General features: G+C 43.8%; 1 protein-coding gene across 3 annotated transcripts in view; it reads right to left on the bottom strand.

Moving 5' to 3' along the window:
* The window catches only part of col4a6 (collagen, type IV, alpha 6), a 66350-nt gene that overhangs the window by 8018 nt on the left and 33840 nt on the right, over positions 1-24492 (bottom strand). Inside the window, exons 4-30 of one of the 3 annotated variants that reach the window (XM_058066375.1) lie at positions 24389-24466; positions 12804-12938; positions 11053-11097; positions 10864-10983; positions 10718-10783; positions 9951-9986; positions 9796-9858; positions 9686-9721; positions 9577-9618; positions 9403-9492; positions 8994-9047; positions 8862-8924; positions 8738-8782; positions 8606-8659; positions 8454-8523; positions 8264-8374; positions 8043-8192; positions 7766-7816; positions 6049-6144; positions 5753-5910; positions 5489-5671; positions 5238-5421; positions 4312-4356; positions 2146-2217; positions 1946-2053; positions 1635-1853; positions 1402-1560 (exon numbers count right to left, since the gene is read on the bottom strand). In XM_058066375.1, the coding sequence (XP_057922358.1) occupies positions 1402-1560; positions 1635-1853; positions 1946-2053; positions 2146-2217; positions 4312-4356; positions 5238-5421; positions 5489-5671; positions 5753-5910; positions 6049-6144; positions 7766-7816; positions 8043-8192; positions 8264-8374; positions 8454-8523; positions 8606-8659; positions 8738-8782; positions 8862-8924; positions 8994-9047; positions 9403-9492; positions 9577-9618; positions 9686-9721; positions 9796-9858; positions 9951-9986; positions 10718-10783; positions 10864-10983; positions 11053-11097; positions 12804-12938; positions 24389-24466 (2533 nt within the window). The remainder of the gene's footprint in view (positions 1-1401; positions 1561-1634; positions 1854-1945; positions 2054-2145; positions 2218-4311; positions 4357-5237; positions 5422-5488; positions 5672-5752; positions 5911-6048; positions 6145-7765; positions 7817-8042; positions 8193-8263; positions 8375-8453; positions 8524-8605; positions 8660-8737; positions 8783-8861; positions 8925-8993; positions 9048-9402; positions 9493-9576; positions 9619-9685; positions 9722-9795; positions 9859-9950; positions 9987-10717; positions 10784-10863; positions 10984-11052; positions 11098-12803; positions 12939-24388; positions 24467-24492) is intronic. The other 2 variants (XM_058066376.1, XM_058066377.1) reach the window with 2 other exon arrangements.

The following is a 24492-nucleotide window of genomic DNA, read 5'->3' as shown; positions in this document are numbered from 1 at the left end:
GGTGTCGCTGTCAGGAACACGGTAGTCCCACAAAAAAGTGTCACTATCATCTCCACTACCAATGTAATACAAGATTGTCTGCAGTTTGTAAGTGCGGCGCCATCACATCCGGCCACGGCATCAATGATGCCTCTGACAAAATGTGCCCGACAATGAGTGCTCCTCCTCGGGCAGGCGATGTTGGAGGCAATGGTCACATGTCCTGGTTCTCCTGAGCTCCATCGGATCAGAGGTGTTTCTGACAAAGTGTATGCGACAATGACTACTCCTCCTCGGTCAGACGAGGTTGTTCTTTGAGTTCATATACGGTAAGTCAGGCATATTCAGCCAGTAGATCATAGCTGCCAGTAGCTGCTAACCACTTTTCAATTAGCTCTTCAAAAATTTTATTCATTTATTGTCAACACTTATACCCAATATATTAGAAAGTGGGGTTCGTTCGTAGCTCGGAAGCATTTTAGGTGTGTGACCAATAACAGCGGAGTGGGCGTGCCCGGAGGCAGCCGTGGGTGTAATACATTAAAACAGACCGTTTGGTGGGAAGCACAAATCCACAGAAATATAGCTGGAATAGGTGCAGATTCTGGAATATCTAGAACGTTTTCTGTGCGGGTTATTGTGTGTAGCTACGTAGCACTTAGGCCACAGAGTCCGAAGATTGGGTAGACCTGGTTTCAATTCTCTGCTTGGCATCGCTGTGTGAAGTTTGCATGTCCACCCCATGCGTGGATTTTCTCTTAGAAACAAAAAGAATTGTGCAAAAATCCCCAAAATGTGCAGTTTTCTTTTAAATGTGCTTTAGGAAAAAGTTTGTTGACGTTTTCTTGACAGCCATAAAGTGTGAATGAGTGTGTGTGCCTATGTGTTTTGGTGGTGGGGGGCCGTGAGGTTGGGCGGTGGAGAAGCAGAGCATGTTTTACGCAGATTTCCGCTTCTTCTTGAGTGAATAAAAGTTCTTTACTAATTTGAATATCCTCTGAAAGGAGCAGAATAGGGCCGCTTTAAAACCAATTATTCTGATATTACACAGTAAATATTCATGGACATTTTTTAGCCAGACAAACACTCGGAGAAAGAGAGAGACTAAGCGTTTGCAGTGCAAGATGGATGGAGGGATGGCGGCAAACGATGGAGGGGATGGAAGTGTCTCACCTTGACAGCCTATGTGGAATGATCCAACACCAGGAGGAAACAGATGGAAGGATGAAAAGATGGATGATATGATGGTGGTATGTGAGGAAGGAGGGGAAAGGTCGGTGGAGGGAAAGATGTGAGAATAGAGAGAGTCTTTTGGGTGAGTTTAAATACAACAACCCAGGTCATGTGACAACTTCAAAAATGGAGAAAAGGAAGAACGACTTGCAAGAGAAAGAGGACACAATGTTTGGATGAAACAACAACCTGGCGGCCCGCTCAGACCCTTGCTGCCACTTGGTCCTGGTGAACCCGGGATGCCAAATGTTGGTTCACCGGGGAGTCCAGGCAGACCCGGAAACCCAGGAAGACCATCCACTCCACGTTCGCCCTTAAGACCAGGAACACCTGAGCGCCCATCAAGACCTGATAAAACAAAAAATAAGATGTGGCATTTTATTTAGTATTACTATGAGTATGAAAAATATCAGTAGACCCACCAGGTGATCCAGGAGCTCCTGGTGTCCCAGGCTGGCCCTTGTCTCCAGGGACTCCAGGAAAACCATCCCGACCAGGAGGTCCTGGTGTGGCTCCCAGGACTTCACCAGGCTGGCCTTTGGCTCCAGGGATCCCTGGAACGCCATCCTTCCCTCTGCCGCCATCAAAACCCTGTCCTGGAATACCAGGACCGCCGGAATCCCCCCTGGGACCAGGAAAACCTGCAAGGAGAAGTGATGAAGGACCAAGCAGGCCCCATCAATAAGAGCTGGGATTGATATTGGATTTACACTCCCAAGGACTTGATGTCAACCTTGTGGTCCAGGCTGTCCCCCAAAACCCGGGTCTCCTCTCTCTCCTTTGGCACCATCAAACCCTGGACGACCAGGACCTCCTGGGAAGCCTGGCTGACCCTTGGGACCTAACAGACACAAACACTCCCACTTTTAATATCCCACTGTCAACTGTAAATAGAACTGGACCACGGAACAAGATTATTCTCAATCATTTTACCTGGTCTTCCAGGAACACCAGGGAAACCAGGATCTCCATTTCCACCGGCTATGGAGCAGGGCAGTGCTTGGCCTGGTTGCGGTCAAACAAAGTTAGAGAGCGACACACATTCACAGTCTACATTATTGTTAGAAAAATGATGCAATGTTGTTATTAAAGAACATGAACATGCCTTGTCATTCCCAGAATTAATGGCGATTGTCACTGCTTCTAAATCATTTTCATCATCCTTACATTTATATCTACTGGATGGCGTTAGTATCGTAAAAAATGAACAGATAGTGGACGTATGAGAGAAGAATGACTTGAATATGTCATTGTGTTTGTTTCTAAACTAAACATCTAAATGATGCCTTCTCTATCCCACTGAACCATTCTCTCCCCCCAAAATAAAACCCATCGCTGGTTAAAGGCGCTTAGCAGAGGCAGGGCAGGAAATCATGTGGCAGGCTTCATTCAATAGCTTCGATTGGAAGGAGGAGGCGGGGAACATCGCTGAGAGCTTCACGAACACATCGTGACATGTTCGGGATTGAATGGGAGACACTTGGACAATCAGGTGGATAGGTACAATATTACCGGCTGTAGCTAATTTATTTATATTTAGCATAATTAAAGAGTGGGTTGCATGGCGGACAGAAACCCGAGTTTGATCCCACCCTTGGCCTATATCTATATGTGTGGAGTTTGCATGTTCTACTCGTGTTCTACCCGTTCTACCCAGGCCTACCCATGAGTTTTCTCCAGGTAAAAAAACATGCTAGGTTAATTGGCAACTCCAAATTGTCCATAGGTACGAATGTGAGTGTGAATGGTTGTTTGTCTATATGTGCCCTGTGATTGGCTGGCCACCAGTCCAGGGTGTACCCCGCCTCCAGACGCTCCAGAACCCCCGCGACCCTCATGAGGATAAACGGTAGAAAATGAATGAATGAATAATTAACGAGTGTTAATCATGTCAACCTGCTCCTCTCTGTTATCAGAACTTTAAATGTATGATATGACATATGTGCTACCTTTTAGCTTGATTTTAATTTTCACATACAAATATGTATTGTATATGTGATATGTAAATATTCATGTAATATGTAAATGTTCATTCATTCATTCATTCATTCATTTTCTACCGCTTTTTCCTCATGAGGGTCGCAGGGGGTGCTGGAGCCTATCCCAGCTGTCTTTGGGCGAGAGGCAGGGTACACCCTGGACTGGTCGCCAGCCAATCACAGGGCACATATAGACAAACAACCATTCACACTCACATTCATACCTATGGACAATTTGGAGTCAGCAATTAACCTAGCATGTTTTTGGAATGTGGGAGGAAACCGGAGTACCCGGAGAAAACCCACGCATGCACGGGGAGAACATGCAAACTCCACACAGAGATGGCCGAGGGTGGAATTGAACCCTGGTCTCCTAGCTGTGAGGTCTGCGCGCTAACCACTCGTCCGCCATGCCGCCCCTAATATGAATGTATATATATATATATATAATATATACATGTCCTGTCATTTATTTTACTAGCCATAAAAACAGTAAAAATTGGCATATTTATTATTTATTTCATATTTTATTATGATTAATTTGATTGCATTTTTATCATTTCACAGGCCTAATTTGTGGTTTGAAAAAATTTTTAACTTTCAGCCGATTACGTATGCAGTAGCCCCTTTAAGTTCACCTATTTTAGGCTGATCCTGAAATTTCACCAGAAAGCTGAGTATCCCGAACTTTTTGTGAATAGTGTAAAAACTTTCAAGTATTTTTAGTAAATACACTTTAAAGGAGCGCCATTGCAGCGTGCACTGACTCATATGTGCGTATATGAACCATCGGACACTGAACAGAAGACGACTCAGCTGTTTTCTAGGGTCTTATATTTGGGTCAATATGGTAATGTGAACATATGTGAAATCGGATTGGCTATCAAACGAGTTATGTTCATGTATGTGCAACCTCACCTACCGCCTTGATTTTTTTTAAATACAATATCACAATTGGGCATGCAGATGCCAGATGTTCTTGGATCCAGTTTTATCTCCATTCATGTTTTACTCCCTGTTCTTTGACTTTTGGGAGTCCACCAGCCTGAATCTAAAGCTTGGAACTTCTGCGCCAAAGCCGCTACACTGGCCCGGGCGGAGAAAAAAGTTCATTACCCACCCGTTCCCTCTCCGTCGTCAATAACCTCTCCACAGCTGTTTTCACCTGGACGGATACACAAGGTGCACAAGGAGCGATGGATGGATGTATGGATGGGGGATGGAGAAAAACAGAGAGAGGTAGAAGATGGCAGCATACAAAGCCAGTCAGGGTCATTCAATGAGCATGCGCCAAAATCAAGCAATTAAAAAATGTTCATCAAAAAACAAAACATCAGCAAAATCATTTCCGTTGGAGGACTTCATCCACTTAAAGCACATAAACGCTTGCATGTATGTCAAAATGCTTCAAAACAGGTTATTGCACGTACGTAGAGCAACGAGACCGACTTGAAAATGCCTCGTTGCTCCTGCCCGTGACAATAACCCTCTGTATTAAAGAGCAAAATAAACAGATTGTTTAGCATTAGCATGGCACTATCAGAGCACACATTCATGCTTGCAGAAAAGCAATCCTTGTGTCATTTAGCCTCAGCGGAGGAGGAATGAGTCCAATGACAGTTTGGAGTAACAACAATGTAGGACAAGGTCACAAAGGTCACTAAACTGTAACCTTGTTGTTCATTTGACTGCAAATGAAATCCTCATCCAGCTCAGCTGAGGCCAAAGAATCACAGTGGCAATTCAGGGTTCAAACCTCCATCATGATGCATGAATCAATGCGCTAATGAAGCTGTTTATCAACTAGCAAGATTATAGAGCAAGTGTAGAAGCTCATTAATGGAAGTCCATTAATCATGTCGTTAACAGTATGCTGCAGTGGCAAAGGTGAGAAGCTGCTTAGGGAGAGAAAACTGGAACGGGCGCCATTGAGGATCCTGTTGACGGTGCCGGGGCGGGAGTTCGGTGGCTACATAATCGGTTGCTAAGGTAACTGCTTCACGAGGAGAGGTGTTTGGTTATATATCATACACACGCATGCCTTACCTTTTGGTCCAGGCAAACCTGGTGCACCTGGCAACCCAGATAAACCGGGCTCTCCGGGCTCTCCTCGGAAACCAGGTGTACCCGCAAAGCCAACGCCAGGCTCGCCAGGTCCTCCAGGACGACCCTTGGCACCCGGGAACCCTGGGAAGCCTTTCTCTCCAAATGTGCCGAAGCCGGCGTCCCCCTGGAGAGGATGTTTGTTTCATCATCGTGATCAAGAAAAGACGTTTCTGCGTCGTTGAAGTACTCACGGGGGGGCCAGGCAGTCCAGGGAAGCCAGGCGAGCCGTCCCTGCCTGGTTTTCCTGTTTCTCCATTAGGTCCTCTGGGTCCTGTTGCTCCAAGCTCTCCCTTCCCACCCACGCCAGTATTAAGGTAATAAGACTCTCCCTTTTCACCCTTACGGCCAAAGAAGCCCCTTTCACCAGCACGACCCTGAGAGGGGGGGGGCGGACCACAATATCGTCAGAAATAGACAAAAACATGGGGGTCTGCATTGGGCCACATTTTACTCACAGGGGCTCCCTGAAGGCCAGGAAAGCCAGATGAAGAGCTGTCACCAGGCTCACCCTTTGGTCCAGGGAAGCCTGGGCTACCATTAGTACCTGGCGGCCCAGGAGGCCCCTGCAACCCTGAGGTGCCGCCTCCGAGACATCGGCAGTCGCCAGGATCGCCTTGTGGAGAGGAGGCGGGGACAAAGAATGGGAGACTGTTTTTTCAGACTTGTCATATCTAAAATCTTAATCCAAAAATAAGAAATTAAACATATACAGTATGAAGAAGATAAAATGAACTATTAAGTGGTTCTGTACCTCTAAAGCCTTTAAATCCTACATTACCCGGTGGACCCCGGAGGCCAGGCTGCCCTGGAGACCCGGGAATTCTGGAGGCGCCACCATCCGGGGTATCTGCAAGGACAAGAGTAAATTTGACACACGCGTAAGAAACACAATTGGTGTGGCTTTAAGATTTCAAACTGCTTTCTAAAGAGCTTTAATGCACTGGCGGTGGAGAAGTGGAGCTGAATTTTAGCAGTGGTTGATTTCCCGGTCTCAAATTGCTGACCAAAACAGCACAGTGCAGCTCTGAATCACAGTGTGAAATCTATGTTAGTTGGGTCTCTTCGGTCATGACAGCGTTGGCAGGCTTGAACTGCAAGGTGACAGATGCTTGTTCATGTTAAGCATTAGAATGTTTACATCTTATATTCTTACATAACTACACAGCTTGACATTAGCATGAACCAAATTCACTGATTTTACACGGCGATGCCTATAATGTTAAGCCCATAAGTGTGTGTTTACTGTGTATAAGTTAAACATCTATGTTTAACATCAATTACTGTACAGTTTGCATTAGGGGTGGGCGGATCCATTCAAATATTGATAGCATCGATACTAAAAGTAGTATCAGTACCGAAATAATAATGGTGTGATCAGGTCGGTATTTTTAATGTTTATTTTTTTCAAATATCTATGGTTTTTGTTGTGCTATTCATATTGTTACATTGTTGATATATCAGGAGTGTGACAAAAATATTGATATACCAAACAATCATAATATTTAACCTCAAGATGGATTATGGATACACTTGGTGGATATAATAATTTAAAAAAATTCATTAATTCATTAATTTTCTACTGCTTATCCTCAGCTGCAGCCTATCCCAGCTGTCTTTGGGCGAGAGGCGGGGTACACCCTGAACTGGTGGCCAGCCAATCACAGGGCACATATAGACAAACAACCATTCACACTCACATTCATACCTATGGACAATTTGGAGTCGCCAATTAACCTAGCATGTTTTTGGAATGTGGGAGGAAACCGGAGTACCCGGAGAAAACCCACGCATGCAAACTCTGCACAGAGATGCCCGAGGGTGGAATCAAACTCAGGTCTCCTAACTGTGTGGCCTGCGCGCAAACCACTCGACAACCGCTGTGCAGTCTTACTATTGTACTACACAACATATTTAATTTTGTTCTACTTAATAGATTTGATCCACCTGAGACACATGAGAGCTATCGTAATTTATATTTTGTGATGTTAATAAATCAGGGAATAAAGTTAATTAAATGTTATTAATTAAAATTAACATTAATTAAATTTAATTAAAGTTAATTGCCACAGGAGGGCTTTGGGGACAAAAAGCCAGTGGATATGAATGTTGAGTAATTTTTGCATTATTAATACAGTATCGCCCACCCCTAGTTTGCATATGTTTCCTACCACAAACTCCTCCTACTTGAGTGTCTGTTTCATGTAAAATCAATGAATTATGTTCAATGGCGACACCCTGTGGCCAAAGATGAGAAAAGCAGCTTGGAGTCGAGAGGCCCTCCCATCCAAGCCTGAAGCCAAACTTACCACTGCACCTTGCACAGCGTAAAAAAAAGAGTTAAGCTACCGCCTGCTGAAAGTTGAGTCGGCTGTGCTGTTTTGTTTGAATTTCTCCCAGGCTAGCAAAATATTGCCATGGTGGTCATCGCAATATCGCTGCCGCCTGGGGGCTACCTGTATGTGACTGACCGGGCCTGTCGGGACCATCGGGATAGATGACGCAGGGCTCAACGGGCCGGCCTTGGAGGACAGTAAAGTCAGTCAGCCAGGATTTGAGTCTTGTAGCGGTTTTACTGAGGACTGCCTTTACTTAAACGATCGATGCTCTGAGCCTGCCTGATGATGATGCTGTAGCCTTAGCATGAAGTTAATGCAATCATGAAGATGAAAATAAAACGCGCCAAATGTGATCAACACCACCTTTGATGGAAAGGACAAGAGAACTTTAGTAAGCTGGTCCACATACTGGAGGGGCCTGGAGGTCCAGGAGGGCCAGGGGACCCTGGAAGCCCGGGGGATCCTGGGAATCCTTCAGAACCATATCCAGGTATACCGGGGTTACCTTTCTCCCCCTTTGGACCTGGCGTTCCCGGGAAGCCCTGGCTGGCGGGACGACCTACAAACAAGAAAAAATTGGTCCATCAGAACTCTTACTCATTACTTGTGTGAGTGTCTCTGCGTATTAACCTGGACCGAAACCCCCAATTCCTGGTGAGCCGGGTGGTCCTGGGAAACCTGGAGGTCCTTGGTCACCAGGGGCACCTGGAAGCCCATTAAAACCTGGTTCGCCTTGTGGACCTGAGAACCAACAAACATTGACTGTAAATTTTCAGCAGGGCTTCAATTTTAGTTTGGATTTTGTGTGTTGGACTTAAACCTTGAACAAAAGTGCCAGGACCACTGACATAAGCAGGAGGTCCTGGGATTCCAGGTTCTCCTTGGTCTCCCTAATAAACACACAACATTCAATCAGGACGGTTTTAATTGAAATGACACAACAGGGCGATGAAGACTTCATAAAATCAGGACCTTGGGTCCGATGTATCCGGGTTGTCCGGGGAATCCTGGACCTCCTCTGTATCCCTGTGGCACCACAGATGTTTGGATTAGCATTGTCAATGTGGTAAAACCTTCAAATAGATGAGTTCATTTCAAGCCTACCTGTTGTCCAGGTGCACCGGGAGGTCCGTTAAAACCTGAAGGACCCTGAAGACCACAAATATGGTGACTTAAAACACAGGCTTAATGTCCAACATTTCACATGAATGCCTCTTCTTGCTCTTACTCTTGCTCCTGGGTACCCGGGAATGCCTTTCTCTCCCAGTTCGCCGCGGAAACCAAAAGGGCCCTAAAATTGACACAACTTTTAATCAAATTCTCTAATAGCTTGTTGAAAATTGTAAATATGATCACTTACGGGAGAACCACGGTTTCCGGGGAAGCCACGGACCCCCTTCCATCCAGGTTCCCCCTTTAAGGCAGGAGAGGGGGTTAGCTAGGGTCAACTATTAAACATACATTAGATCCCTGCTTATTTATGTTTTCCTTAACTTCAATATAAAGTGGTATAATGATGCTATATACAAAGGAAAAATAGTACTGCGTCTATGAATCCAGGAGAGGGTGTCATCTCACAGGTTAATTCACTCAACATTTTCCAGCAGGAAGAGGCTTTGCCAAGATGCAATGGTATGTAACTACACACTTAACTACAATACTGTATACAATAATGTATTTATCAACTGTGAGAGGCATATTATATCCTTGAGAATATCAAAAATAGACAGTTTTGCAGTTTACTGGACACAGTATCCATCTTTTGTTACCTTGTCTCCTTTGTAGATAGTAAGTGTTTGTTCGCTTCTCAGTGAACCGTCTCCTGGAGTACCACTGGGTCCTGGAATGCCCACGTCACCCTGGAGTCAATAGTAAGCACAACACACTTAGCCAATTATAAGTGATAGATAAGACAGATTGTTACAGTAATTAGCAACACATACCTTGTCTCCTTTCTCGCCTTGATATCCATCACTACGACTTCCCTAAAAACAAGATTTACTTGGAGCTGTGTCTTAATAATATAGTCACAAAGCTTGTTTATTTACTTACCATTGGTCCTGGTGGACCAGGAGGACCAGGTGGGCCCTGGTCAGACAAAACAGAACCTCACTTGGTATTTGAAATCATTAAAATAAAATGTGCAGTTTTTCAATACATACGGGGAAGCCTTCAGGACCTGGTGGACCCATGAAGCCAACTGGACCATTGGGACCTGGGTAACCCTACACACGCACAAACAGTTTATCTTCTTGAAAGCTGGTTGGATTCTAAGGACTGGATTTATTCAAATGTTGCTGCAAGTGTAACATCTTACAGGTTGACCGTCTGGTCCTGGAACGCCTGGCAAACCCTGAAACACAAAGTTTTAGAAAAGGTTTTAGAATGTTGCACAAGTAACCAGTCCAGATTGTACCCCGCCTCTGGCCCCACAGTCAGCTGGGATAGGCTCCAGCATAGCCCTGCGAGCCTAATGGGGACAAGCAGTATAGAAAATGGATGGATGGATGTTGCACAAGTACACGCAATGTCAGATCGCTGACCACAATTTGTAATTGGATCTGAATGTGATGAATGGGGCGGTACGGTGGTCGAGTGGTTAGCGCGCAGACCTCACAGCTAGGAGACCAGGGTTCAATTCCACCTTCGGCCATCTCTGTGTGGAGTTTGCATGTTCTCCCCGTGTGAATGGTTGTTTGTCTATATGTGCCCTGTGATTGGCTGGTGTCCAGTCAATCACGGGGTGTACCCCGCCTCTCGCCCAAAGACAGCTGGGATAGGCTCCAGCACCCCCGCGACACTTGGTAGAAAATGAATGAATGAATGAATGAATGTGATGAATGGAAGGATAAAAATGATCTGGAGAATGTCAACTAAGTTCCAACATTTTTAACAATGTAACTTTGGCGTCATCTGCTGGTCAAATATTATTACTGCAGGTTGTTAACACTTGAGCAATTATCCTTTATACACATTATCGCAGTTTGAAAATCGATCTCTCACGGAGTGGGGGGATAAAATAACACATAATATAAAAAAGTGATGCATATTTTCAGAGCTCTGGTTAAATAAGTGAGAACTTACAGTGATGTCACCGCCATCAGTGATGTATCGAGGTTCTCCTTTCTGACCCTTTGGCCCAATAGGACCCTGGTGGGGGACACAGCAGCATCATTGCTGAGTACCACAAACATGATGAAAGGTCAAAATGTAAAAAAAAATATCCTCACAGTAAATCCAGGAGGTCCGGGCACTCCAGTGCCAAAGCCAGGGTATCCGGGTTCCCCTTGTGTTCCATTACAGCCATCCAGTCCTGGTGGTCCTCTGCCACCCTGCTGACCAGTGTGACCCTAAAACCACCAGCAATATTAACTTTGTGTACAGAAAGTACAGCAGCACAAAGTTGTGTGTTGACTTACAGGCACGCCATCATTTCCTTGGAATCCTGGTACTCCCATAGGTCCCTGTTGGATCACATTTAGTTAATGCAAATTTGTCACAATATCTCATGAGGATGCCTTGCTGTTTGTATTTTTTCATGGCAACAAGAGTCTGATGGTACTTTCTGCAGGGGAAAAGGTGTGCTGCACTTATTAATCCAGCAGAGGGTACTGTTTCACAGGTAAATTCATTCACATGCTTTGACAGGCCACTCAACATGATGCATGATGTTGAGTAAATAACATCCATGAGCAGATGCAACAGCCACTTCCCCTTTTCTGAATTACAAGTGCATAACATGAGTAGAGCCTTAAAAAACACATTCACTGTCTGTCATGCGTATTTTGGCAAATCAAAAGCCTGAAAAATCAACGACAGATGACAAGGTTGCATTATAATCTGTTCATCATCATAGTGAGATATGAGAAGCACAATGGATCCTCGGTTAGCATACGCACTAGTGCATTTTTTGGTTCATTTTGAAACATTTTTGCGTACCTTTCTTGGTTAGCACACAATATGGCGCCTGTCACAATCATTTTTTTATCACAAAGTCCCTATTAGCCTGCTAGCGTACTCTAAACTGGAAACCGGAATTCATTGTTCCTCAGGTCCATTGACTCTTTTAGTTAGTTCCACCAGAAGTCTCTGCTTTTCTTATTGATCACGACTGCAAAATATAATGTTTATAATGTTTCTTCAGGGCGGCACGGCGGTCAAATAGTTAGCGCGTAGACCTCACAGCTAGGAGACCAGGGTTCAATTCCACCCTCGGCCATCTCTGTGTGGAGTTTGCATGTTCTCCCCATGCATGCGTGGGTTTTCTCCGGGTACTCCGGTTTCCTCCCACATTCCAAAAACATGCTAGGTTAATTGGCCACTCCAAATTGTCCATAGGTATGAATGCGAGTGTGAATGGTTGTTTGTCTATATGTGCCCTGAGATTGGCTGGCGACCAGTCCAGGGTGTACCACGCCTCTCGCCCAAAGACAGCTGGGATAGGCTCCAGCACACCTGCGACCCTCGTGAGGAAAAAGCGGTGGAAAATGAATGAATGAATGAATGAACGTTTCTTCAAAGTTGGCGGGTCCGTGCTGTGTATAGTAAGAATCATCCTAACCATACGTGGCGGGTGGCTTGGAGAGGGTCTTGCATCCAGCCAGTATCTGGGCGACCAGGATGGCCCCCTGCATGTCAGAAGCCAATTAACGAACAGCCAACTAGCGGCACCTAGAAGCCTCACTGTCCTGCCTAAACCACTTGTTCTGGGTGGCAATTTCCACATAAGCCTTCGTAGGGTCCGTTACTTATGGTCGCTTCGTTCATTGTTTCACCTTCTGTTCTGGTCTGCAGCCCAACGTGCAGAGATAGAGTCGAAGGGCAGGAAAAAGAAGCATTTAATCATCACAAGCAGGTGTCTAAGTTCACTGACCTAGCCACGACCTTCTGTATAGTAACCCTCCTAATTAGAGATACCAAACAGTGGCTTCCTCTGATATGAATAAAGTGAAACGTAAACAGCACAGAAGAAGGAGGGAAATATCACAGAAAGTAAACTGTGTAAGTATGTAATATAGGCTACTGTGCTAATGAATACCTAGAATTTTTAGTGCTTTTATGGGTGCATTTGTGTTTTTTTGTCATCTGGTCCAAAAAGTTGCATCAGGAATTTATTATTATTTTTGATGTCATGTAAAAAGTTGGTGAAGAATTACTCTATAACACCCACTTTGTCTCCTTTTGGGCCGGACGGTCCTTTCAGCCCAATATGACCCTTCTCTCCTTTGGGCCCGGAAGCACCTGGGATGCCACGAGGACCCTCTGGCCCACTCTGACCCACTTCACCGAGGGGCCCAGGACGACCCTGAGGAGACAGAAGAATGCACGTTACATTTAAGATGTTCCCAAACATGTCGTACACTATTTGTGAGTTTGCTGTGGGTTCTCAGCATCAAGTGCAATAGACGACAGACTGCACTTGCATGGTTCCACCACATGAGGCCATTAAAATGACCTCAACCTGCCTGAGGCAAGTTTTCCTCTGAGAACCTGAAACCAACACGCTCATTAACATGACTGACATTAGAAGACATTTAGCTGCCATTTAAGCAGTCGAGAGGAAACACAGGAGACGGATGGAGGAAGGATGGGCAGAGGGTGGGCGTGGTCTGTTTTGGGGCATTTGATTTCACAGCTGCAATTACACAGTGAAATTGCATTTCTGGTCCACAAAGAAACAAAGACAAAGAAACAAATATATATATATATATATATATATATATATATATATATCCTTAATGTTTTATCATCATTAGACAGGTGTGGGCGGCACAGCGACCGAGTGGTTAGCGGGTTACCGGGTTTTCTCCGGGTACTCCGGTTTCCTCCTACATTCCAAAAACATGCTAGATTAATTGGCGGCTCCAAATTCTCCATAGGTATGAATGTGAGTGTGAATGGTTGTTTGTCTATATGTGCACTGTGATTGGCTGGCCACCGGTCCAGGGTGTACCCCAGGTGTCTCAAACTCAATTTACCTGGGGGCCACTGCAGCTAGGGCAAGGCTGGGCCGCATCAGGTTTTCCAAAAAAAAAACAAAAAAAAATGCACTTATTAAAAACAGAAAAATGAATAAACTTTGCTTTGGTTCCGATTTTCTACAATAAATAATAACAATAATTTTCATTTTTATTTTTCTACACAAAAGATCAAGAATAAAGAAAATCAATCAATCAGTAATAAATAAATATAATAATAATAAAACTAATAAATAATAAATAATAAAAATTAAGAAACCACATATAGTTGGTGGGTAGACAAATTATTTTTTTCAGATTAAAATTAACAAAGCATTATTAGAGCCCTGTAGACATGACAAAACACGACTATAGTCACATTTATACTCTTTTTGTTTACAACATATTGCGCAACTGCAGGGTCTTGAGACACATGCTAACTCGCAAACTAGAGAGCTAGCGACCTAAACGGTAGCCTCCAAGTTATTTCCTTTAAACTTAAAAAGCCAAAAACTTACCACTTCCACACGGATAGGGAGGATAACTATTAACAGTTATTTAACCTTTAACATGAACATTAATCAAACGCGTGTTTGAGATCCCTGGTGTACCCCGCCCCTCGCCCAAAGACAGCTGGGATAGGCTCCAGCACCCCAGCACCCCAAATGAATGAATGAATAGACAGGTGTGCTGCATTCTGGTGTGTACAAGTCAGGCAGCCAACATTGTATAGTGTATAATCATCCAAATATTTATGACATTTTTGTCCATATGGTGTCCTTTAAATCAACTCTAGCAGCAGATGACCTTTGTATAACACTTCCAAAGACAACATGTCAAACTATGTGAAACTTATATCATTGTAAAAATATATATCATGCAGATAGAGAATATCGTGTCCCACTCATACAGCTAGTGTGGGGCTCCTGTCATCAAAGGTTGGGTGCCATATCAACTGGCCATTGCATCCACAAAGAAACAAATTACACTAACAAGTTTCTCACTGGGACTGCAGAGGAATGGTGGGCGATGGAATGTGTTAATATGCCTTAATAACGACTTAGACGTGTTTAAGTTGACCCTGGCTTTTTCTTGACCATGGTGGGCGTACTTGCGGGTGCAGCCTGGGGGCAGCCATGTTAGTGATGAGAGGGTGTGTGCGAGGTAAAGATGGCCTCTCCAAGCTGTCTGGCTCCCCTCTCGCAGCCACACCTGGTTTCACACAGCGGAAAATATGCCAGGGCGGCACTTTCTCTCACACTGCCATCACTCTTTCTTTTAATTAAAGGGGACCTATTATGCTTGTTGCACTTTTCTGACCTATACATGGAGTTAGAATGTTGTATTCTCGTGTTAAACCATGCCAAAGTATCAGATAATGAGGTTTGCGCATTTGGAAGTGGGCCCTGAAAGAAGTTTGGGATGGCTCAAAATGCTTGTTTTCATAGGGCATTGCAAAACTGTTTCTTTGTGATGTCACAGAGGACTGTGCTTCCTTATGGGCGTAGCTGTAGGCCAGATACACTCTCTGCTTCTCTGCCAAAGGCAGATGCTAGATGCCTTTTATGACATTTAAGATGGTAAATATAGGACAGCACGGCGGACGAGTGGTTAGCGCGCAGACCTCACAGCTAGGAGACCAGGGTTCAATTCCACTCTCGGCCATCTCTGTGTGGAGTTTGCATGTTCTCCCCGTGCATGCGTGGGTTTTCTCCGGGTACTCCGGTTTCCTCCCACATTCCAAAAACATGCTAGGTTAATTGGCGACTCCAAATTGTCCATAGGTATGAATGTGAGTGTGAATGGTTGTTTGTCTATATTTGCCCTGTGATTGGCTGGTGACCAGTCCAGGGTGTACCCCGCCTCTCGCCCGAAGACAGCTGGGATATTCCACACCTCGTGAGGAAAAAGCGGTAGAAAATGAATGAATGAATGAAAGATGGTAAATATAACACAATATAAAAATAAAATTAGATTTTAGAAGCTTTTGGTGAAATCTAAGATAGCATTTCAGTACATTATATGTACACAAGATTATGTGGCTGCACGGCGGTCTAGTGGTTAGCATGCAGGCCTCACAGCTAGGAGACCCGAGTTAAGTTCAATTCCACCCTCGGCCATCTCTGTGTGGAGTTTGCATGTTCTCCCCATGCATGTGTGGGTTTTTTCCGGGTACTCCGGTTTCCTCCCACATTCCAAAAACATGCTAGGTTAATTGGCGACTCCAAATTGTCCATAGGTATGAATGTGAGTGTGAATGGTTGTTTGTCTATATGTGCCCTGTACTGTGGGAGTACCCCGCCTCTCGCGTGAAGACAGCCGGGATAGGCTCCAGCACCCCCGCGACTTTTGTGAGGACTAAAGATTATATATGCAATTCAGCGGATAGCATTTTGGTTTGGAATATTTGAATTATGTGACGAAAGCTACCCAATCAAATCCTCGCATTAACTATGTTTATTAATATATTTTTGGTCTAGACCAGAGTACGGAACCAAGAACGGTGAAGGCAGCCTCAAGGACTATGCATCCCTTTAAGCCACAGACGGTCGTGCCATGCCGTTTAGACACCGTCTGTGTTTATGTGCCAGAGTCGGCGTTCCGACCTTCCAGCCTCATCACCTTCCAGCAGACTGGTCAGTTTGTAGGCCCAAATCCCCCCAAGTACAAAGGGCACAATAGGGACCATTCTGTCATGCTAAGCTCTCCGGACTTAGTGCCCCCGTTGGGTCCACCTCACTTCCTGGAACGCTCGGACAGACAGTTTCAGCAGGACGGCCATGTGTGAAAGTGTGTGTGATGTACTGGATGAGCCCCCCCCCCCCCCCCCCCCTCCACTCACTGCCTCCTCAGTCCCTCAGGGAGTTTAACTAGTCGTATTGTTTTTGTGGCGACAGAAGATTTAACTGTCACACTGCATGCCCACTCCAGGGTGGTGATGGAAGCAGAATTTTGGTGATTTGGAAAGGTTGGGGGTGGTTTTGGCAAATACATACACTTTGGTGGGTTTTTGGCTCTCGGGCTCCAGACTAACCTTTTTTTTTTTTTTTTTTGACTTGGAGCACAGTGACCCCTAACTTGAAATTTTAGGAGCGCAAGCTGAAAATCAACATGCAAAGTAAATAAAAAAAATTCACTGTATTGCTAATAAATACTCAAAAAATCAATGACAACTGTCTTCTAGTTTCAGGAGCTACCTGTTGGGAACCCGTGATAGCATCACTAATTGGACACACTGCATGCTTATTTTAACAACTTAAGCACACAACTAGTGTTTGACGACAAGACAAGATAAGAGAGCAAGGTATTTAAGTGACACAAAATAGACAGATAACTGGTAGATTGCTAGCTAGCAAGCTGCCGTCAGAGAGACAGTGGAGCCAGGCAAAATGTGTATATAGTCGAACTTAAATGCACTAGCATCAATAGGCTTTGACTGTGACAAACTGTCGTCAATTGACTACATATTTTATATATATATATACTACATATATATACTACATATACTACATATATGACTACATATAGTCATATATTGACTATTTTTCATTCTCAGGGGCGTGATTTGTACTTTTACACTTTTACTTATGCGTGAGTTAGGGTGCATCAAACCTCCCATCCATTTGTCCCTAGTTAAACTTTTTCCATTTTTCCTGCTAAGGGCTGCACATCAGACGAGTGGTTAGAGCGCAGGCCTCACAGCTAGGAGACCCAAGTTCGATTTCACTCTCGGCTATCTCTGTGTGGAGTTTGCATGTTCTCCCCGTGCATGCGTTGGTTTTCTCCGGGTACTCCGGTTTCCTCCCACATTCCAAAAACATGCTAGGTTAATTGGCGACTCCAATTTTTTCCATAGGTATGAATGTAAGTGTGAATGGTTGTTTGTCTATATGTGCACTGTGATTGGCTGGCGACCAGTTCAGGGTGTACCCCGCCTCTCGCCCGAAGACAGCTGGGATAGGCTCCAGCATGCAAATGCAATTGTAGCAAAATTTGTTTTTGTTTTGAAAATTGGACTTGAAAGGGTGCAAAATTCGATAAGTTGAAAAATCCAGTTTTGACTGGTTTGTTTTTTTCATTCCTGTTTGCCATAAAATCATAAGAGGTAAATAAACAAAAGTAGATTTGAGATGAATTTCAAACTTTTTCAAGCAATTATTTTGAAAATGTGCACATGATTACAACAGTTATAGCCCATCAGGTCTGCATCCAGAGCAGTCCCTCAACATCCAGAGCCTTCAGGAATTCAGCCATCAAAACAATTAACTTAACAATTTGCCACATCTCACATTGTTTTATGGAGCATTCCAGTTCAAATTCAGCTCTTCGGCATTCACACATGATTTGTACTCAGATTGTCTTTCTAGTTTTTATATACTTAGACAACTGATAATGCCTGCAAGGTGACAACCAATGAGGTCTTTGCGTTCACATTAGGTGTACCTAATCTTGCAACCTTGTTGTGGGCTTCCCACCCTCCTCCGATTGACTCCTGCTATTAAAACCACAACCCGCTCTCTTCTTTCACCCAGGTGCTTTCCCCCCTGCAATAAAAAGCCCATTAGAGCACAGCGCTTCACTGTCCCACGGTGATGATGTCATAAAGCTGGTGCAACAATGTGTCCAGTTAGACACTATGTACCTTAAAGGTGTAATTGCACTAAAAACAAGGGCGCTGCCTCCCCTCAAGTCCACCTTAAACATCACCCCGAGGTGACAGCAGCGTTTTGAGTACATGTAATTGGCACGCATGGCTCATTAAAAGGCCAAACACCTTTCAAATAAATGCACAGATGTTTAGGGCTTCCTTTTTGCTGTAAGTCATTCAGGGTACTTTGTTTTGAAGTGGAGTCACAGTGATAGACTTTGACGTGAACCTTTCATTCATTCATTTTCTACCACTTATCGTCACGAGGGTCGCAGGCGTGCTGGAGCCTATCCCAGCTGTCTTCAGGCGAGAGGCAGGGTACAACCTGGACTGGTGGCCAGCCAATCACAGGGCACATATAGACAAACAACCATTCACACTCACGTTCATACCTATGGACAATTTGGAGTCGCCAATTAACCTAGCATGTTTTTGGAATGTGGGAGGAAACCCACGCATGCATGACGAGAACATGCAAACTCCACACAGAAAATGGCCGAGGGTGGACTTGAACTCGGTTCTCCTAGCGCACCAACCACTCGTCCACCATACAGCCAATGTGAAACTTGCACATACAAATTGTAACCCACAAATGCATCCAAGATGGGAGCCTCGTACAACTTCCTCTCCTCTGTGTTTATAACAGCTGTCTAGCGTCCCATCGTGGCCCCCGTGCAGCTGTATTTATTTAGTCAATTTAGTCTGTTAATAAACTGCTGATGTGCACATTTTCTGCAAGTCCAACTAAACTGAGGCTCCCCTCCAAATGAAAAGACTTATCACCTTTAACATTTCATTGTTTGCCCACTGAAACATAATTGCATGGGCCTCATATTTGTTAGGAGGGCGAGGGGTGCGTACGTGTTAAACGACATTCCACCACGCTTTTTTTGGGCCTCATAAATAAAAAGGCATCATGTCATCGTGGTCGCCACTGCATCCAGAATCAAGAAGTAAAAATGACAGCTAATAGATACTGTTGGACATACCTGCATATATGCTGATATATATGTGTGTGAACGAGTTATGAGACATGAGTTGATCCAGGAGGTGCACAAGTGAGGGCTTTTTAGATCTATAACAGGGGTGCCCATTACGTCACTCATGAGCTACTGTTCCATCATAAACGTCACTTTGTTCATGTCATATGACGTCAATCAGCTGAAATGAAGCTCCCCTCCTGATGAGCTGTTGTGCCTGCACGTCAAAGTAAGTGGTGTATACTATAGTATCTTTTCAGATATTCAAAAAACATTCCCTGACTTTACAAACTTCTACCATTTGCACATTTCTCGATACCAACCATTCCTCTCATTCAGGTCCTTCATTCCAGACATTTCTATTTTTTCGCAAAATTCAAACTTTTTTTGAAAAATGGGTAATGTGCAGAATCCTTTTAAATATGTCGCCTTGACTTTGGCTGCATTGTTGATTTGAATCATCACTTTCATTTCTGGTATATCAGTAATCAGTAATCAGTATCAGTAATGTTTGATCGCAAGTGCTCGCATGTGCAGTTAGCTAACTGGACGTTATACATGACGTGTGTGTCTAATGAATGCTACCTAGCTAACATACTAACATACTAAAGTTATGTACACAACCATTGAGGAATTAGGCGTAATTATCTTTATTGTCATTCATTTTCTACCGCTGTTTCCTCACAAGGGTCGCGGGGGTGCTGGAGCCTATCCCAGCTGTCTTTGGGCGAGAGGCGGGGTACACCCTGGACTGGTGGACAGCCAATCACAGGGCACATATAGACAAACAACCATTCACACTCACATTCATACCTATGGACAATTTGGAGTCGCCAATTAACCTAGCATGTTTTTGGAAACTGGGAACAAACCGGAGTACCCAGAGAAAACTCACGCATGCACAAGGAGAACATGCAAACCGAGGGTGGAATCGAACCCTGGTCCTCCTAGCTGTGAGGTCTACACGCTAACCACTTGTCCGCCGTGCCGCCCATCTTTATTGTCATACTGAATTTAATTGTCAATTGTTTAATATTAACTCATTTGATTGCCTGTAAATTTTTAAACTGTCACTATGAAATGTCAATCATTACTATTTACTATTAGTAATATATAGTAGTTTCAAAGTTGACCAAATAACATATGTGTTTCACTGTACTTGTGTAACATTATGTAATGCACTTTTATCCCTTCAGGGCTGCAAAGAAAGTGCATTAAATTGTTAAAAAATAAAAAAATCAAGAAACATTACAAATATTTGATAATTGTTGCTACTCCGAGTGTAGCCATGCGAGGGCAGTAGAGTGCACAGAGAGATCAAATAGGGTCTTCCTTTGCTCCCTGCTAAAAATGAGCTAATACATCTGTCATTGGACCTTTGATATTTAAAAAAAAAATAAACACCGAAGTCTTCCTCATCCAAGCGAAATGTGTGCGTGTGTTTTTAGAGCGCTGATGTTCTAAGCTGTAGAACCACCTTTCCATAATTTGTTTCCAGGTGACAACAGGAGGCAAGATGGCTGCTGCTTTTGCTGCTATTTTTTCCCTCCCAAGTAGTTTAGAATGATGGCGCTTTAAAGTAAAGACCAGCGTCTTCAAAGTCAGATAACATGCCTGGAAGAGGCTTCAACATGCGTGTGTGTATGTACTATGTCCATTAAAGACTGTTGCTGATAAGACTGTGTTAACATTAATCTGGTGTTCACATCACTCCACAAACATGTAAACACATACACAGCAGTAGCCATGCATTTCGCTCCAAACACATGTTAATATAAGACAATGAGAAACAGCTTGGTTCTATTGGACAAGATCAAAGTCCTCATTCATGCTTGCCAACTTTCATTATCGGCTGCAATCTGAGCCTGTGTGTGTGTGTGTGTGTTTGATGTAAAGGCTAGATGAATGTACATCCCACAGTCTCATCAGATGCCGCTATCATATGTGCTTCCATCTTACACATTCTGCTGTATAATGTTTATTATCCCCTCAAAAATATATAATATTTATACCTATAAAATGTATCCCTAAAGTGAATTAGTAATGCTTGTTAAAGGGAAACGACCCAAGGATGACGAGATTGAAATCAAGGGAGCCTATAGCGAGGTTTTGTCCCTCGTTTCTTATCGTTGTAACCCACCGAGACGCAGAGCCCCTATCACATCACCCTTATTTTAACAGAAAAGGCTCTCCCCGCCTCTCATTGCACCCATTATTGTCTGCTCTTTTGGCTAAAAGCACTCTTTGGTGTTTTTTTTTTAATTGTGATGCATATTGAGATAGCTTAGCACAGCAAAATCACGCTAATTCTATGCACTAAATCAGGAGTATTCAAAGTGTTGCAAAAAATGGCGCAAAAAATGTTTCAAGGCAAAATTAGCTCGACCAAAGCAGAAGGTAGCAGCATCTCTGCTTCTGATTGACACACAAATCAAATAAAGCAGATGCTCCTTGACCCCTTTAACACACTCACAGACATCCCACCTTCCCTGACTCTCTGACCTTTGAGCCAAGGCAGGATGTTTTGGGATTCTAATGCAGTCAACATGACCTCAAAGGCAGGAGCAAAGTTAAACTATAAACAAAGATCTAAAGAGAATGTGCAGCCCCGAGGCTGTTAATAGTAAAAACCAACACTGCGTCTGGATTGTGTCTCTATGTATGTCTCTATGCATGTGTATGTGTGTGTGTGGGTTTGGATGCCACATCACCTCAAGCTGTGGGCCCTCTTTTCTGCCAGGCATTTGCACTCGATCCAGATCTATAGAATTGGCCATGGTGGCATCTGCATTCACAGGCTATTTCATTAAAGGGGACCCATTATGCTTTTCCCACTTTTCTGACTTATGAATGTTGTTACAATATTGTATCGTATTGTTACTCGATGCCAAAGATAATGAGGTTAGCGCATTTGGAAGTCAGGTCTGAAAAAAGTTTGTAATGGCTCTGAACGCTCGGTTTTATAGTTTTTGAACACGAGGCATATGGGCTGAAAGTTACCCGCACTCAGTAAACCCGGACCTATGTATCTGGAAGTCCTCGGGAGCGCTTGGGAATGTTACCAATTGTAGCGGGGTGAGTGTACCTGGAGGTGGAGATTACCTGTTTACCTGTGCCTTAGACCATAAATGTTTTTCATTTAATTAAAAAAACTGAATAAATAGGGGCTGCATGGCGGTGAGAGTGGTTAGCGCGCAGACCTCACAGCTAGGAGACCAGGGTTCAATTCCACCCTCGGCCATCTCTGTGTGGAGTTTGCATGTTCTCCCCGTGCATGCGTGGGTTTTCTCCGGGTACTCCGGTTTCCTCCCACATTCCAAAAACATGCTAGGTTAATTGGCCACTCCAAATTGTCCATAGGTATGAATGTGAGTGTGAATGGTTGTTTGTCTATATGTGCCCTGTGATTGGTTGGCGACCAGTCCAGGGTGTACCCCGCCTCTCGCCCGGGGACAGCTGGAATGGGCTCCAGCACCCCCTGCGACCCTTGTGAGGAAAAACGGTAAAAAATGAATGAATGAATAAATAGGGGTGAAAAAGTGTTCGAAAACAATTAGAATTATTTTTTTTAACCAAATCAAATATTTTTTCAACAAAAGTGACTCATTCTCTTTTTCCTTTTACACTCTTAATGAGTAATATAAAAAAAAGAAGTCAGTGCCTCATCGCCATAACCGGTATGATCATTCTACAACCCCCCAATGTTATTTAACACTAATTTAAAATCCTAAATTACCCTAAAAACAACTAACAAAAGCTACATTGCACCCATTAAATTCAAGGGTATCTCACTAAGATAGAAGGTCAGCAAGGTGCCAAAAGTAAAATGACAAAATGAGCACCTAGGCGTGGCCCGACAGTAACAGTTAAAGGTTAAATTGTATCATTTAAGCTGAGGTAAATGGCCGTCAGTTGCTGTGTTATTTGCCATAAGTGGAGTACAGTAGGAGGTGAGTAAGTGCAGGCTTGTGTGTCAGAGAGTAATTGTTGTTTGGGGATGGGCGGCAACCCAACCTAGCAAGCAAAAGACTAGTAGTTCACTAATGCACTCTAAAGTGTAAGTACGGGATTCTGCAAATTGACTGCTTATACTGGGTACACTGTGCACTGAGTTCCTGAGTGCACAGATTTTGATAGCATAGTGCTGTCCCAGATTGACCCGCGAAGAACAGCGGTGACAGAACCTTGTAGCTCATGTCAAGCCAACGGCATTTCACACTGGACTGTTTTGTGAACATGGGCCAGTATGCAGATGGACTAGCCGAGAAACTTGCTGAAGCCCTACGCCTTTCCAACGTTTGGTCGTATAGAAGAGTCAGAAGAGCAAGCAGTAAATAACAATTTATCAGTGTCCTAACTGTGTTTATTTTGTGGAAGTCATGCAGCAAAAGCACTTGTCTGTGTAGCATTATAGAGTGTGCATACAGGGAGCAGGGTTGCTAATAGCTGTTTCCCATCACAATCAGTGGGTCTACATTACTTTTTTAGACACTGGTAGTCCCGCAAAAAGCATTACATGTTACCGATGCTGTAGAAAAACGCTAAAATGGTATATTGAGAAGAGACGTCTTGAATCTCCGAATCGGATTTGGGTTTCAACACATATGGTTGTATGTTAAAAGCGGACATTTTAAAAAGAGAAATTGCAGTTTATTATCAACTTCTATACCATTTATCAAGTCCTTATCAGCACTTAAAGCAATTAAAACAGACCATTTGCACGGGAAATCCAAATAAATATCATTGAATAGGTGCAGATTCTGGAAGATCAAGAAAGCTTCCTGTGCTGGTTATCTTGTGTAGCTGCTCCATAGGAATCCACAACTCAATACAAAGGGCCGAAAAATGATCATAATAGGTCCCGTTTCAGAAAATGTTGAAAAAGACTGGACTCATACACAAACTACATTTACAGTATAGTGGATAAATATTCATATTTGTTTTATGTTATTGTTTTTTTATTTTTCACCATGACCAGTGAGACTTTGCCTCTCCTGCCTTCCCTGACTTCCCGTCATGGGTGATAAGACCTTGGTAAGACCATCCACTACAATTTGCCGTACTTCTCATTATGAATGCAATTATGCACTCAAAAGGTACGGAGGTGCGTCAATTCAGACACAGACATGAATGCAATGAGAGCCAAGATGGCAGCACGCTGAACACTCACCCTGGAGCCCTTTTCCGGGTTGCACCTGCATCCTCCACTGCAGTCCAGACCGGAACATGGCTCGTCAAGGTTGGCCCCCTGCGAAGACAAAGCAGGACTTGAAG

Source organism: Doryrhamphus excisus, chromosome 3 (assembly GCF_030265055.1).
Source record: "Doryrhamphus excisus isolate RoL2022-K1 chromosome 3, RoL_Dexc_1.0, whole genome shotgun sequence".
NCBI classification, from domain to species: Eukaryota; Metazoa; Chordata; class Actinopteri; order Syngnathiformes; family Syngnathidae; genus Doryrhamphus; species Doryrhamphus excisus.
The sequence above is the reverse complement of the archived record's forward strand: the minus strand, read 5'-3'. Positions and strand labels throughout refer to the sequence as shown.